At 32.8% G+C, this 17,389-nt stretch overlaps 1 protein-coding gene across 1 annotated transcript in view; it reads right to left on the bottom strand.

Annotated features, from left to right (window-relative positions):
• Positions 1 to 17,389, bottom strand: part of LOC121126317 (uncharacterized) — a 79,289-nt gene that overhangs the window by 24,938 nt on the left and 36,962 nt on the right. Inside the window, exons 2-3 of the mRNA XM_071891752.1 lie at positions 10,185 to 10,680; positions 8,404 to 8,664 (exon numbers count right to left, since the gene is read on the bottom strand). Coding sequence (XP_071747853.1) covers positions 8,404 to 8,664; positions 10,185 to 10,680 — 757 coding nt within the window. The remainder of the gene's footprint in view (positions 1 to 8,403; positions 8,665 to 10,184; positions 10,681 to 17,389) is intronic.

Here is a 17,389-nt window from a genome sequence, read left to right on the forward strand (position 1 = left end):
TAAATATGATAATAAAGACTGAAATTATCACCATTTGATAGCTTTAAAAAAAAAAAAAAAACACTATATATGTATAAGTACATATACAAGATAAATAGATTATAATCCATCTGATAGAGCCCTTTCATCCTGTTCTTTTTGTATCATAAACCTACAACAAAAACATCCCAAAGAAAAGGGAAGGCAAGAGGAACTCAATGCCAGCATCAAAATTTACGACTTCTACAAACGGAAGGGTTATATTCATGTATCTAACAAAAACTTATATCATAGTTAATAAATGTACACCTGTTATTTAAATGTGGCCCAATGTCAAGAATAGGGTGGAGGGAATCAAACAAAAAAAAACACTAACAAATGAAAAGGATCACGTAACCATAACGAGTTATTAAATGAGCATGTTGAGCCATATTTTTGTATGTTGCTATATCCTACATACTATGTGGGGTGAGTTAACATAAAAACAATATTGAAGTAAAAGCAAGAAACACGTACCCACAGGGTGAAGGACTCCAAAATTAGAATCCTTTTCGAGGCCGTCTATCCTCAGTTTCAAAAGTCTGACAATCTCATACTTGGTGTCATTCAAAAGTGCTGACAAAAAACGACAATTCGGTGTTTGTTTTGTCTTTGTACGATCAAAAATGTCCAAACAACAAGCAAAACGGTCGAGGATGTGCAATCTCCTCCGTCCACAAGTCGATCTACGACAAGAAGCTCTTCACAGTGGACGCTGTGATCAGAGCTTTCATAACCAAACATCCAGTTCAGGTTATGGTCCTCGGTCTCGTAGCGTCCTACGGCAGCAAGCTACCTCCCTTCTACTTCAAGGATAACGAGATAGTTAACATGGATGTCTACGACAAGGTCCTCATGGACCATGTCTTGCTATGGTTGAAGAGCACGTTTCCCATGGACATTGGACAAGTGTGTGCTTACCCAAGACGGCGCTCTGGCACTTATATCAAAGAAGGTGTAGCATTCTGCAAGGAGAACATGGCTGCCTTCTGGACAATATACTTATGGCATTCGTCCTCACCTTACGTGAACCCCTGGGACTTTGCTGTTTGGTACGTCTTGGAAGGAATAAGATCAATGCTTCTCACTGGAATGTCAATTCCCTGAAGGCGGTGATCACGGAGGGTTGGAACAACTTATCCTGGGACTTAATCAAGAACCGCTGTACTTCTGTTCGTCCCCGTATTGAAACCATCATTCATAATGATGGGGAACATATTGAATACAAAGTGTAAAATATTGATGAATTACTATCTTTGCTTCAAAAGTTTGCAATAAAATTGAAACTAAATAATATTTTGTGGAAGTGAAAACGGCTTTTAAAATTTTCTAATTTTAAGACTTCCCCCTCTATGGCTCGTCAACACAAAAGCAGGGTAAAATGAGGTATCTTAGAATTGAATGTGAATGATCTTGATATTTTTCAACGATGAATATTCGTTGATTTCAATTAATAAATTACTCGATATACACTTTATACATAGATAGACTCTTGCCTGATTAAGTAATAACGATAACAGCTTTATGTAATCAAAACACTCTACAGGTTGCCAACAACCAAGAAGGCGCACGCTAAAAAATGCTTAGGATTTGCAACCCAACCCACTTGGTTTTCGACCAAACCTTATAATTGGCGAATAGCTCTTATTTAGGAGTCATTCTTGAGCTTATACTTTTGATTACATTTAATCCTTGGATATTCTCTCCTCAAAAATGAAAAAAATAATGATAACATCCTAAGAAATTGAAAAAAAAAATACACAATTCAGGTTGCCAACGACAATAAACTCGCACACTAAAAAATGCTTAGGATTTACAACCGTGTTTTGGTTTTGCATTAAATGGATATATATTGATAAAGTATCACCGTTAGGGTGTAAAATCTACATGTTTTTTCTATGGAAAATAAAAGAGAAACCGAAAATAAATAGGCCAACTCTGACTACTTGAATAATGTTAAGGAGGAAATCGGCTAAGCTCTACTAAAACTCCGAGTTACCCTTATATATAGGTAAATGAAGGATGTCTTTAATTACGAATTACTCCACTTTATATAATCAGTTGTATACTGAGTCTAAGAGGTACTTACATTTATAACTCCCCACGGCTTCTCAGTGTGACTCTCCGCCAGTCATCAGTACATAGACTCGGGGTTACTCTTTCTACTAAGGTATTATCTCTTCAAGCAAGAAATATTCAGGATAAAAGCTTTATGTAATATAAAAAACTACTTAATTTGTGAACAGCAACAAAACCTGCACGCTACAATGCTTTGGATTTACAAACTTACCAATGATCGTTCATTCATTGGCAAATATATACAGGTTGCAGTTTTACAATTAATAATTTTTTTAAACCGATATTTCTTGGGAGCCCTTAGTCTTACAGCTTTAAAAGCCAGTTTATCAGATTCAGCAGACAATTTTGTATTAGTTCTGTTTACAAAGTGTTGAAAATGTCCTCCGAGTACGGCTGTTGTGCAGCGGTCATTGTCACCCTCCGTGCAGGACCGGTGCCCAAAGAGATCCTTGACTTTCTCAAGTTGTCTTCTGCTCCTGTGTACAAAGTCGTAAAGAAGTTCAAGAAGTCTGACGGGATGGAAACACCAGCAAGGAAGAAGGCAGATCGATCTGGGTTCAAATTTGACTTTTGGACAATTTGGAGATGTTTTGGTCTAAGGAAATGTGCACCCCCCCCAACTTGCCAGACAGCAATCCTTTTGACTATTTCGTGTAAGGCGTCGTAGAAAGAGAGTCCAATCAGCGTGCTCACAGTAATTTGGCTTCCCTGAGAGCCTCCATTATTGAGGCTGTGAACAATATGAATAAAGATCACCTGATCAAGGCGGGCAGCAGGTTCCACCCCAGGTTGGAGGCCGTGGTTGAGGCTGAGGGGAGTTGGATTGAATGATCAGGTTCATGGAGGGTCCCTACGTTTGTTTATAAATGGATTTGTAAATATCTATACAAATTTAAGTAATAAAAAGGTTTATGTCCTGGCCTCGAAAATTCTTAATTGCAAAACCGCACCCAGTATTTATATATACAGGGTGCATGGACAAACCTGTCGCATTTTAAAGACGATATTACTCCATCAGATGATGTTTGATTCGTCTGTTTTTGGTATTAAAATTTTTCCCGGATCATAGGCTTCAGTTATTGTTTAGCACTTGTAGGGATAGCACCATTTTAAGGGCCCAAGAAAATAATAAATATTATGAAATAAGCTTGTAGTTGTTGTTTTTTTGAAGCGGCAGATTTTTTCCACGCACCCTGTATTAATAATGGGACGATTCCGAAAAAAATTCCAATTCTTTACTATTTTAAAAATGGTTTAAAAAATATCACATTGATATTAGGGCCGCCCACATGATTATATTTTAAGAGGGGCGGTGGAGCTTTTATATATATTTTTTTTTTGGACAAAATACCTTTTAAATTTTTAATAAAAATTTGTAGTTTGATGTTTAATTTTTTTTTTCAAAAATCCACAACTATTTACAAAAAATTTCAAAAAAGCAGGACTATCCAAAAAAAAAATGTTTTTGGAAACAAGTTTCCAAAATCCACAGTTGTTCACGTAATTTAAACTTTTGAACAAAAATTTCAAAAGTAATTCAGAAATTAAATTAAAAATTAAAAAAAAAAAAGTTTAAATATTAAATAAAAGGAAAAAATTATTGAAAAATAAAATTTCAAATATAAAATTTTCTAGTAAAAAGCAAAAATTTCTTTTTTTTCCGGGTTTGGACTATTTTGTTCATAACTTAGAAAAGTAATAAATCAGAATCGCAAATTAAAGCTTATTTTCTCGAATGCGGATCCGCATTCGAGAAAAAATACCCAAATCTTATTAATCCTCCCATCACTAATATATATCCTTTAGTCAAAATAATATGTAAACGTCTTCATTGAAACACATAAAACCCTCAATGTTCATGTATATTTCTTTCATGATCAATGCCACTACACGGACACTCACGGAAAATACAATTACATTACGTACGTCTCGAAGATTCTCTTGTACACATCGTCTTTCATTTTTGCAGGGCGAAATTATAATTCGTAGTATTACTACGCTTATTTTTGATTTTGAAGCAGTGGTAGACTCACGTACACAAAAAAGGTCAAGTTCACTTTCATGGTCCAAGGATTTCTACAGAGGGAAAAACACACCGTGGTGTCAGTTGTGCATAAATCCTACTCATTCATGGTCAAGTTGTCCGTAAATATTATAAATTAAAGATGGGAGGGTGGGTCTAACAACACCGGATGAAATTATATATACCCTGAAAACATATTTCAAATTTAAAGCAATACATTTTTAAAATATAATGTCTATTCATAAAATAAAGTTTCACTTTAATGGAGCTAGGTAATTTTCCCTCTGGGCATTCTGCATTAAATCAGGGCCGTCTGCAAGGAGTGGAGTGGCTATAACTCACCCCCAAGTTAAGGAATTTTAGTTTTTTAGTAGAAATTATTATTGTCATTTGGGCAAATTATGCAGGAGAGCAAAAAAATTAATAATTAAAGTTTTATTGTGAATAGCTATGGATTTTTGATATTTTTTTTTAAATAACTATTAAGGTTTGATTTTTTTCTCCAAGAAATTTAATTACTTTGTAAATAGCTGTTTATTTTTGGAATATTTTTCAAAAAATTTAATTTTTTCAATTTTTTTCTGAAAAATTTAATTTTTCGAATTTTTCTTTCCACAAAATATATCTTTTGGTGAGTAGCTATAAATTTTTGATTTTTTTTACAAAAAATTCAATTCCTTTGTAAGTAGCTGTTTATTTTTGAAATATTTTTCAAAAAAATTAATTTTTTCAATTTTTTCTACAAAAATTTTTTTTTTCTTCCATAAAATGTATCTTTCTGTGAGTAGCTATGAATTTTTGAAATTTTTTTTCAAAAAAATTCTATTTCTGTGAATGGTTATTGATTTTAGATCCTTTTTTCCAAAAAAAATATTAATTTTGGCGAATAGCTATGGATTAGGTATAGTAAAAATTTCAAAGAAAACCAAACACTCCTCCCCCCAACAAAAAAATATATATTTTTAATCCTCCGGACGCCCCTGTAAATCATTTCCCCTTCGTACAATTTCATCTAAATAGATAAAAAATGTGATTTATACCTTCATTTTTGTTATTTTTCGATCAAATTGATTTTCTCTTGAAAAATTTTAATCAAAATATATAAAGTGTATTACTATAAAAGGCATGAAATAGTGGTTTTCTGATCGAAAAATGATGGAACCATACCCCAGAATTTCAATGCATACACCAATAAAATCTAACTATGTAATTAATTTGAACCAGAGACAAAATAGGTAATGAAATTAGTATTATAAAAAAATGAAAAATAAATGTATACAGCAACGATTCGAATAGAAAAATTGATAATCACTTCTCCGTTAATAACTATGATTAGATATGATTGATTATTTATAATAGAACAGACTCATGGATTGACGAACAAACATAATGGGAGGCAAGAATATAATTATATCATTATTACAACAGAAGACAATTATTTAATGCATTTTATAATAATCAATATTGCATATTTTGATTTAAAAAATCATTAGAATTCCAAGCATAAATAAACATTAGCGATGTAGAAAATTCATATATTACATATTAAGGTATAATATCCTTAAGGCCAAATGGCGCTAAGGCAAAAATAATGGGCACTATTTTTAATAACATCAACCTTTGTTCACTTCAATTTAAAAGGATGTTCCATTAAAAAAAAATTGGGAAATTTCTTTAAGTGAACATGAGATACAGTTTGATTATGCAGTGAATTAATACAATTTTACTGAATTGAGTGGAGTATCTGTTGTTTTGTAATAAAATCTTCCTAAATGTCCTCAAAAGTATTTAACTTAAGAACCATTTAGTGAGTAAAAAATAATCTATGAAAGCACGTCACTGAGTGCTGTGTGAATAGTATTCCCTATTTCAATCACTAGTGCAGTCATTAAGAAGAGAAAATAGGAAATTATAATTTGCAGGGAGCACTGTATAAAATGAATGAAATCTCGCACGCGTTTATTTCAACTCATATGTTAAAAAAAAAAGGAAAAAAAGATGGAAGTACTTTAATGAATGTGACTTTTGATAAGAGCTAAGGTACACCCTGGTTCATCAATTCATATTAATTTGTGTTCTTTTTTTATTCTTGAGGAGAGAATGTCAAAGTATTGAGGGGGTAGGTACGTGTGCTCATAGAAAACAAAGTCTAACACCAAGGATTGCCCTTTGTTATATATCCTGAGATATTTTAAATCTTTGAACCTTAGAGGCCTAAAGGATGTTGATTCAAAATACATCAAAGCCAGAATTCATTTTGGATCCGGGTCTTGTATTAAAAGTGCGTGTCTTCCAAAATTAAGAGCAGAGAGATTTATTGCCCGTCATGAAAAGAATATATTTAAAAAAAAACATCCAACACTGAATCAACAAAGCCGGTTTTTTTTTTTTTTTTTTTTTAAACGTAAATTTCAACCTTTTTCTGATATATATTCAAAACATCAAACTACTTAACTAGAATAAAAAGTTGTTGCATGTGCTTTTTTTTTTTTTTTTCATTATTCAATGATTGGTTGTGTTGTTGACTTCTCCCTCTAAAAGAAGAATTCTTGCCTATTTTTGGTGTAAATTGATTTAAAAATACATGATAAGATAAATATAATATCATTTTAATATTGGTAGTTTCTCCTATTTTATATAGTAATTCATTTTCTCCTGCAAAACCATATAACGGTCAGCTGATATGAACAAGGATCTTAATTCAGGTGTACCATATGTCTTGCATCTCTTTCTCCTTGCGCTCTTTTTGTTCATAACAAACGCCTCACCTCTAATGATGACTAGAGTTAAGGCAAGGTTAATAGAAATACAAGGTAAGACCATCCTGAAATCGGGCTTGCTATAATTTTCAATATAATATATTGTACCGACTGCTGGGCAAGGGAGGCAGATTTTGACAAAACACGCAACCATTCATCTACTATGACGTCAATACTAAAAGAGTGGGGGAAGTCAAATATCAGTGTTACAAGATTTATGATATAGCCTTGTATTTTATTAACCTTGAGTTAAGGGAACAAAAGATTATTCTTCAGATACCTATCATAAATAAAAAATGGCTTGCTTAAAAATACGCACGATTTACGTCACTAAGTATCCTTGTTAGATAAAAGCTTCTGCCGTATTTACAAAAAAATAAATCGTAGTGTATTGAGATTATAGGCAAAAACAAAGGAGGAATGATTCATAAAAAATAAAAAAACCTGTGATATAAGGCTTCAAACTTGTTTCAACGGCCTCTTTCTCTGCTCTACCATGACTAAGGCCTACTCCCCCCTTTCATCGGATATATATACTTATACACCAATATAAGTAGATTAAGGCAAAAGTAAAAATGAGTCTTTGTTCAATTGCCTTTAGAAAATAATATTAATACATTTATTTGAATATGTTTGATTAATATTTGCAAAGAATCACATTAAATTATGTATGACTTGCGGAATATCTGGGGATTTTTATACACTATCATTTTTTAGTAGTAGCCGGTCTAGTTACTACATTACAAAAAGCAAGAATCCTTAATAAACGTCTTGTTATGATAATGATCAAGGGCGTCCGCAGGATTATATTTGGAGAGGAGAATGTTGGGTTTCTTAATTTTTTTTTTGAAAAAAAAGTAAATTATTTGTAGAATAGTTTCAAAAATTAAATTACAAATATTACATTTTGGGGAATAATTTCAAAAAGTCATAGATAGCTATTGACAAAAAATTAATTTATTTGGAAAAAAAATGGATTTTTTTTTTTTTTAATTTCATATACTAATTCTTTTGACAAATAAATTTTAAAATACTTAGCTATTGACAAAAAATTAAATTTTTTGGAAAAAAAAATCAATAAACGATAGCTACTTACAGAAAATTAAAATTTTTGGAAAAAAAAATCAAAAATTCGTTGTTATTCAGAAAAATTAAATTTTTTCTGGGGAAAAAAATTAAATAAAAAATATTTATATACTAAACTTTTTAGAAAATAAATTCAAAAATCCATAACTATACACGAAATTTTTTTTTTTTTGGAAAAATATTTACAAAAGTTCATAGCAATTCACAGAAAATTTAATTTTTTGTAAAAATTTTAAAAATCCACGTTTATTTACAAAAAAATCAAAATTGTTGGAAAGAAATTTCAAACATTAAATTTTTTTGCTGTGCTTCATACATTGTCCAAATGATGAAAATAATTCGATTAAATCGTAACATTTTCTCTTTTTTTTTGGGGGGCTACAACCCTCCAGCCAACCCCCTGCAGATACCCCTGATGATACACAATAAGTTACTCACGGCATAGTTACAGAGAGGCATGGAGGGATCCGGTTGGAATTTTCCATTTTCATAGACATGTGGAGGATGGTTTGAGGATCGCATGGCTTTTAAAAGAGAGTCAGAGAAGGTGAAGTTGGGGCCAAGGGATGAGTCTTCTCCAAATTGGCCGTTTAATATCGTTACAAGATCAGGGAACGGAATATTTTCGTTTGCACCAAAGTAGCGAGCATAGGCCTTTGGAAAGAGCTGGGGGCTCAAATATTTCTTCATTAATTGACTCTGTAATGAAAATGATTTATAGTTGTACATGTAATGGAATGCAGGGAAATGGACACGATCTATGAGGTCATCATCCTTGCATATATCCTCTTTCTTTTTCATTATATGGGGGTTAAGAGATCAAGGAATATGTACTTCCATTTGCTAATGATTAATTGTGTGCCTTTCACTTTTTGATAATAATATCAACAAAATTTTGTGAATTAATATTTAAAAATGTATGTATAGGCTGAGGAATAAGTTTATATATATTTTGTTATATTGCTTTTTACATTTGTCAGATGTAATTACACTGATTTAAGTATATGTAAATAATTATATTATCACAATTAGTGTTGTCTCAGTCCGTCTTTAGGACAGGAGATTGCAGTCCCGTACAGTTCATCCTCAGTACGGTCCATTTCAGTCCTAAAACGTATAAAGTTTGGTTCTTGATGATGTCAATCAACTTTATTCACTTCTAGTACTAACAGTCTGAAGGACCAACAGTCTTAAGGACTGGCTCTAAAATTGGTCTGAAATAGACACAATAGTTCAGGCCTGACAAAATAAAAATTGTCTTTCAAGTCCATACCCATTAAGTATATTTCCTTCTTTAGGAAAGACCGAGACGCGAATAAATTCACATTCAAATCTGAGAGAAAAATGTCTCCTGAGTGCGTCGTTCATTGAGCTACGTTCGCTCAAGGTATGTTTTAGCTTAAAAATTAGATATAAATTGATAAATTAGAGTACAGGGCTGAGAAAATGATTAAATTGTAATATAAATTAGCTTTAAAAAAACTATAAAACACTAAGTACTTGGGCAGAGGCGGCACGAGCAAAGTTGTTCACCATTGAGTCCATCCATAACACCCAGAATGACAGTGTTTTAGGCAAGACACTTGAAAATATCCCTTAGAATCACTGCATCATCATCAGGGAGCAGAAGCCCCAGGGTCATGGGCGTCTGTAATACCAGAAGGGAAGAAAATGACCCTCATTTTCATTGAGGAGGGTGTGAAGATCGACCAACACGTCTAAAAGACCATGTTGGTCGACAAAATCCTTCCCTGGCTTCAGGACGGTGATGCCCCTTACATCTTCAGGCAAGACGGGGCATCATCTATCACTGCAAAAAATGTGAACGACTGGTAAAAAACAAGTTTCAAGGTCTTTTGAGAAACGAATTTGTGGCCTTTTAGCAGGCCGGACCTGAATCATATCATCTGTTTTCCTTCAGGCCAGGATTTGTACCAATCACCAACCCACTAAGTCACTCAGAAGCGTTCTTTCATCCTGGATTGTACCTATATCCTTGAGGAAACTGTATCTGCTTCCTCTGCCAAAGTTCCTGTTCGTCTCCACCTTGTAATCCGGGGGCAATGGGGCTATTTCGAACCAGAGCTTTTTTCAAATTAATTTATATTACCACTTGACTATTTTTTTAAAAGTTTACGCTAACTAATCAATGTGTATTGAATGTACAAACTAAAATATATCCTTACAAATTTATTCCTCAGCCTGTTTTCCCGCCTTACTTGTTTCTTCAAATCCTTTGTATTATAGTAAATCCATTTAAGTATCTTTCCCGGATTCAAATCCTTAATTTCCAGGCTTTCATAGATGTCTTTAAGGTTCTGCAGGAGTAAGTAGTCATAGACCAAGGAGTCACATTCAATCCCTTCTTCAAAATCCCTTGAAAAGATACGAGCATTTTGTTCATTCACTCCCTCCTGGAAATGATCCCGAATAAGATCCTTCATCATCCCTTCGATTCTTTCATCGTATCTTGCAGAGTCATTTACAAAGGAGTTCATTGTAAAATAAAATTCCTCAAATTTGATAATATTTTGATGGCAGTCATCATTATCAGCATTTATAGTTTTGGATTGACAATAGAGAAAGAGACATTCACTATGAGAGAAGACGTTGAAGCGATGGGTTCGGAGGAGACGGAAGATATCGAGTAAGAGTTCGCCTTTATTAAGTTGTGCATCGGAAGATTCATCTATCACTTCTTCCACAAATCCAAATCTATGGAAGGAATTATTTAGAAAAAGTCATTTGCTGGGGATGTCGTAAACTTGTACAATAAGGGATTGACAATTAGGTCTAAAATAATAATTATTAACAATCATTTATTGTTTTTCTCATTCACATCAAATTTTATTTGGCTCAATTGACGAGTCATTTCTTCGCACATACATTTAATTGGCACAAATAATTATATATAAAATAAGGCCTCTTATTTACAAAGGCATGAAAAGTCGTGACTCCTTCTGTAAGTATAACACACATTCACAAAAATAAAACAAAAAAGCACAAACTATAAATGACTAATTAATGCTTAATAACTTTTCTTACAAGTAATTGTCATAAATGGGATTATACGTGAAACGTGAGTATTTGACGTCGAGATGCTGAATACAGAATACTGTAGGAACTTTAGGGATTATAAGATTTGTAAATAACTTTGGGGGAAAAATACATTTATCTTAATTGTTGGTTACTCTATGAACGAGGGTGGGCAGACTACCGCCCACATGTGACTCAGCAAATACTTTGGTGTGGACCACCAAAAATAAAATATAAAGAATTATGAATATGAGTATGCTTCTATATTTATAATTGAAATTTTGCCCCCCTCCAAAAAAAAATTATAATATATAATCCTGCGGACAGCCCCTGCTAAAAGTGGCGTTTGTGAAAAATTCAAAGGGTTAATCGAAATACTTAATTGAGATAAAATAAGGATAATTCCTCGAAAATCAAGTTATTTGTCGTACGTTAAAATAAAAATAATCTTGTAAATTACTATTTTTTACTTCAAATATCCATACAGGTCAATATTTCATTGACATATTTGAGTCAATTAAAGGCTTTTTACTCATATTTTTCGGATGATTTAAGATACACCAAAAATTTAGTGATAGTTTAGGACCTTAAAGAGACTTATATTGATTCCGATATGGCCTCATTCAACGATAAAATCTTTCAAATCCATCAATTTTGGCTCCTTTAAGAGAGCAATTTGCGACAATGAATTCGTGGATATAAATTGTAGATAATTTGTATAAGAATACAAAAGTAATCCACACTCATTTTTAAGAAAAATCATTATAGCTTCATATTGTGTTGACGGGTCACATATGTAAATGTATTGACCTCGCGATTACTATTTTTTATTTCTTTTCTTGAAAAAGACCTCTAAAAGAAGATTGAACATGTATTCACATTAAAAAATCATGACGACAACAACCCTAGCTTCAAGGAATTTCAAAGTAGAAAACAGGAATACTTAAAGTGAGATACAAGTATCATAACAATGATCTTTATGCTAAAATTATTATGAGTCATTTTGAATATCAATATATTTTTGTAGGATGATATCCTACACACTTCACAGTCCATTACGTGATCATTGTATTTTTACATATTAGTATACAGCACGTCGTTACCTTCACTGTATTACAAAGCCTTTTTTCTAAAAAGACCTATAAAAAAAAGGCTAAAATCATTTGGTAGCTAGCCAATCATCATTAGAAAAAAAAATTTAGTCAAAAAAAACCTTCATTTGGAGAGGGGGGTTAAAGCCTCTCTAGCGTGTCCCCTTTGGGACGCCCCTGATATATAAAGAAGTATTGCTTTTCCGGTCTGCAAATCCGAGAGTGGTCTGAGGGCGTTATGTTTTTTAGTGGTCCAAACAAATTTGTTTATTAAAAGAAGTTTGAATTGGATTGGTCTCTAAGAAAAGTTCGATCTGGATCTGTCTTTTAAAAAATCCCGATAATTTAACACTATCCAAAAAATGTACAGTATATTTTGTTGCCAGCTGTCAATGTGTCTCCTCATTTTCTCATAATCAGCGTTCTGTACGTTCATTGGTTGAATTAGAATTAAAGGTGAATTGACATAAGAAATATCGGTATAAGTGGGGCAACTAGTTGTCGGATTTCGGCTATTCCTCGGGAGAGATAAAGAAAGCTAAATATATTTACATCATCAGCATGTAATAACTAATTCATGAAGTCAATTACCACGCAATAAAATTTCAAAAAAGGCTTTAATTTTGAATCTTTACATATTAATGAACATATTTAAATGTGTAGAATACTTTTTGTTCTTACAAATAGGCCTATTTATTCAATTTCTAAAATTAGAGGTTGATTGATCAGTCATTTTAGGTGTTTAACGTATGTAAGTAGAACATCAATCATAGAAATACATTCAGAAAAATAATATAATTTCTAATAAGTCAAACTTTAATTTAGTTTCACCGACGATATTTTAATTAATCTATCGATATTGTATTTCCATAGGATTCCACAAGTTTGTTTCGACCAGGAGATAATTAAATACTCTGTATAAATGGTATTGTAATTAAAACATGAAAATACCTCTTTACCTTCTTATTTCTTCATAATTTTTCGTCATTTTTGTAGGACAGTAATTTTACAAATAATCAATAACGTAATGTTTTCATAAGGTATCAAATCGAGGATAATGCAATTAATTAGTTGAAATGGAATTATTTTACATTAGAAATAAATATCGAGCTGGAAATTTTTGGAACTGCGGACTCATTGCTGTACAAGTAGAGCCACTAAACAGGGATGTAATTCCAAAGCCTTTTTTAATTTGTCAGTATTGTTGTTATTGGCAGTCTAAAGAGGATTTTTATTCTTTTTCAAAATTCATATTTCATAATTCTTTCAATCTTGAGGGCAGATAAAGATGTACATAAGTATCCACTTTAACTACGAATGCGTCTTCTCATGAATGAAGTAGATTAACACGAGGGATTTGTTAGGAAGTTATAAGTGTAAGTTCTTGCCAGACCCAGAGTAGAATTGATGATCGAAAACAGAGTAATTCCTTACAACGTAGCTCAATGGACAACACGCCCGGAAGAAATTCTTCACTTGAACTCAATGTGCGTAGGTTCCCGTCCTGGTCATTTGTTGAGAAAGAAATTTACTTATGTATACGGAGTTCACAAAAGATTCCTAGGTCAGATGAAGTAAATGTATTACTATAGTGTTTATTTATACTTAAGCAGCTTAATGCAACTCCATTTGACAAATTAAAGGAACATTCACAAATCAGGTTTGGATGGTAGGGTTTCAGGCTTCGGGCTAGGCCTAATCCATCTCCAATTAGAATTAGCTCTTATTAAGCTTTGAAGAACTATTGAATAATAAATATATAGAATTGAAGAATTTGCCAATCTATCAACTGATTTTGGGTTTTTTTTCAGTTTCTTTTCATAGGAAAGATTGTGTTATAGAATAAAGGTAAGAACACGTTTAAACTTAGTCTCGACCGATCCTATAGATGAATTGTTGATGTCGTCTGTTGTGTTTCAAAATTGGCCCATACAATAAAGTCACATCAAGTTAAATGGTTTGCATAAATTATATTTGTACAACTCATAAATGAGGCGGATAGTGGAGAAAATCGGTCGATAGATTGAGACTGCAATAAGGAATTTTTGTTTGTTCCAAAATATTTAATATTTGTAATGTTTTGTCAATAACTACGAATTTGAAGGCAAAATTGTCTTTCAGCAAGACAGGAGCGCACTTAGACTGCAAAAATTACGCAGACCTTCTTAGCTAACAACATCGCTTTCTGGTACATGAGAATGTGGACGTCATAGAGTCTGGATGTCAATCTCCTCTACTTTTCTTTCGATCTGCACATCGAGATGAGGGGCTGTAGCATCCGTCCCTCCAACGTTGAAGCCGTAAAGGCATCTGTAGACCTTCATGAGCTCGAACTTCAATCGCAATACATACAACTCTTTTCTGAAGGGGATTGTCGCCATCTGTGAGGCCAATGAGGGCCAAATATAATAATTCAATTTCAAATTGTCTATCTATCAAAAAAGAATCATAAAGATTTTTGTTCAATGTATAATTAAAGAATCGGAGGTTATTTTCTTTTTATCATTTCCGAGAGTGTAAGTTTCAAGTTTTCACCCAGTATGTGGTATATTTTCTCTATAATCTTGCGTTTATATGAACGATGACATCATGAGTTATAATTGGAAATGAAGTTATCATACCTGGTTGTTTCTGAAAGATGAGAATACATCCCTAATATTAAAGAATATCAAATAACCTAATAGAATCATGTAATTGGCTACCTATCAACGAATAACAGGGCCCTATTATCTATATGATTGAAGGTAAGGATAGAATGTAAATCAATTTGCGTTCCAGGAACAATAAAATCCAAGAGGCTTTAGAATATAAATTTAACAAGACATATCTGCAATTTTGATATTATTTTTATGCCATTTTTCATTAGAATTTATTGAAAAGTTTATATCTGTTGAATCATCATAAAAACAATCTTGAACAAAAATAAAATAATTCATAGATGTATTAGAGTCAGTTAAAGGCTTAGTACTCTAATTTGATGGATGAGTTAAGATACCCACATATTTTGAATATAGTTTAAAGTCTTTATTTGATTTAAGTGACTGATATTTCCCCGATATTTTAAACAAAATCTACCAATTTTTCATTTTTTATTTTGATAATCAATTCTGTCTACTTTAAGAGCAATTCGTGGCATACAAATAAAGAATAATTATAGGAGCCATATGTGATGAGTCATCATAAAACAATTTCTGCAAGAATCAAGACGAGTATAAAACCCCACCTCTTCCTTTTTTATTTCATAGACATATTTCAGTCAATTATAGGCTGATTATTCAGATTTGTAAAGAAAGTTAACATACAAAAGAATTTAAGCTAAAGTTTAGAACTTTTATTTGATTAGTGAGACTTATATAGGCCCCGCTCTGACCCCCTTCAACAATAAGATCTATCAATCTATTCTTCATCTTTTCTTTTCTTTTTTGTAGTGATGATCCATTTTCCCTACTTTAAGTTCAATTTGTAACAAATCCAATGGTTTAATAAGAATAATTTGTTAATATCAATTGAGTAAAATTCGTCAAAGACTACAAATGACGTAATCCAATAGTTTTAAAAAGTACCTTTATATCTTGCTTTTGTGTTGATAGGACACAAATCAAACATCTCATAACCTTCCTATTGTAAGGAATTAATTACTTAATGCTTAGGTTACATTTGTGGTGTTTCAACATAAAAACAATCTCTTGAATAAAAATCAAGAATAGGAGAAAACCCCACTTTATTTTTGTACATCCTTTTATAGGTATTTTATAGACCTTGTACACAAATTTCTGTTTTGATTTAAGATACCTATGAAATTTATCGATAGTTTATATCCTTTATTTCATTAAAGAGACTTAAATTGACCCTAATTTGGAACCTTTCGACCCTAAAATCTATCAATTTATTATTATTTTATTGTGAGAATCAATTTTGGGTACTTTAAGTGCAATTTACAACACATCCCCTATGTAAACCAGAACCATTTCTTGATATGGATTGACAGTAATTTTTCGTATAAGAATGCAAATGTAATTTAATTGTTAGAAGAACCATTATTATTATAGCTTACTTTGTGTTGACAGGCCACATGGATAACGTTTCAAATACTTTTGTAAGAAATTAATGACAAGGTGACAAGGATTGTGGTAAGTCCCTTAAAAATTGCAATATTGCACAAAAATCATGAAAATGAGAAAATTCCAATGAATCTTTTACTTTATATATACAGGGTGGACAAGGTAAATCCAAAATAACTTTAATAGCTAATGGTGTCACTTGTATAGGTTACGTGATCAACATTTTAATACTTGCGGAAAGCTAATTGTGTTAGCTATCGAATTTAATAACAAGATCCTTCGTATTTCGTCCTTCAAGCATGGGTAAAGTCAGGAGAATTTCCATAAGCGAAGCTTGCCACGCGGGACACTCTCCTCAGGAGATATTTTCTTCTTCAAATATCCCAAATCAACAGTTTACGACGTGATTAAGGCCTTTGATGAGGAGAGAAAGACTGGAAGAACAGCTCATTCAACAAGATGTCATAAAATCTGCATTAAAAGCTTCATAGCTGGCTTGAAACGATCGATTGACACGCATCCAGAAACTTCAATTGCTAAGCTTGCCAAGGACCGTAATCTGATCAAAGGAACCATCAAAAATACCATCACGATTGCTCTGGGTTACTTGTCGAGAATCAGAGCCTCAAAGCATCTGCTAACAGAGCAGAATCAGGCAGACAGAATCAGCATAGGTATAAATAATATTAACCAAATAAAGTGAAAGGTGGTTACGTGCAATTTTTTTGGGACAAGAAAATCTTCACCATAGACTCCAACCATAACCGCAGAAACGATAGATGGATCTGTTTAGACCCTGATGAGGTCCAACCAGTCATGAAAACAAAGAATCCAGCTTCGGTTATGGTCCTGGCGGTCATCAGCTCGGAAGGACAAGTTATGCCCCTACTTTTTCCAAAAGGTCTAGAAGGTTACCAAGGAGGTCTACAATGATACTCTCAAGGACGTGATCATCCCATGGATGAATGTGGTCACTGATGGGAAGCCATATACATTCCAGACTCAGCACCTGTTCATAAGGCCAAGATTGCCCAAGAGTTATTGTGCCAGATTTTTTGTCTCCAATATATTGGCCAGCCAACATCCCGTACCTCAATCTATTCGATTTTTACTTGTGGGGTAGGGGGGAGAGGATCGCTTGCAAGAATAATCATGCTTCAATTTGCCTCCATGAAGGCCTCCATCCTCAATACAATGAAGGACATGGATCTGCACTAGGTAGCAAGGGCGTGCAAG

The sequence above is a fragment of the Lepeophtheirus salmonis genome, chromosome 11, assembly GCF_016086655.4.
Source record: "Lepeophtheirus salmonis chromosome 11, UVic_Lsal_1.4, whole genome shotgun sequence".
Lineage (NCBI taxonomy): Eukaryota > Metazoa > Arthropoda > Copepoda > Siphonostomatoida > Caligidae > Lepeophtheirus > Lepeophtheirus salmonis.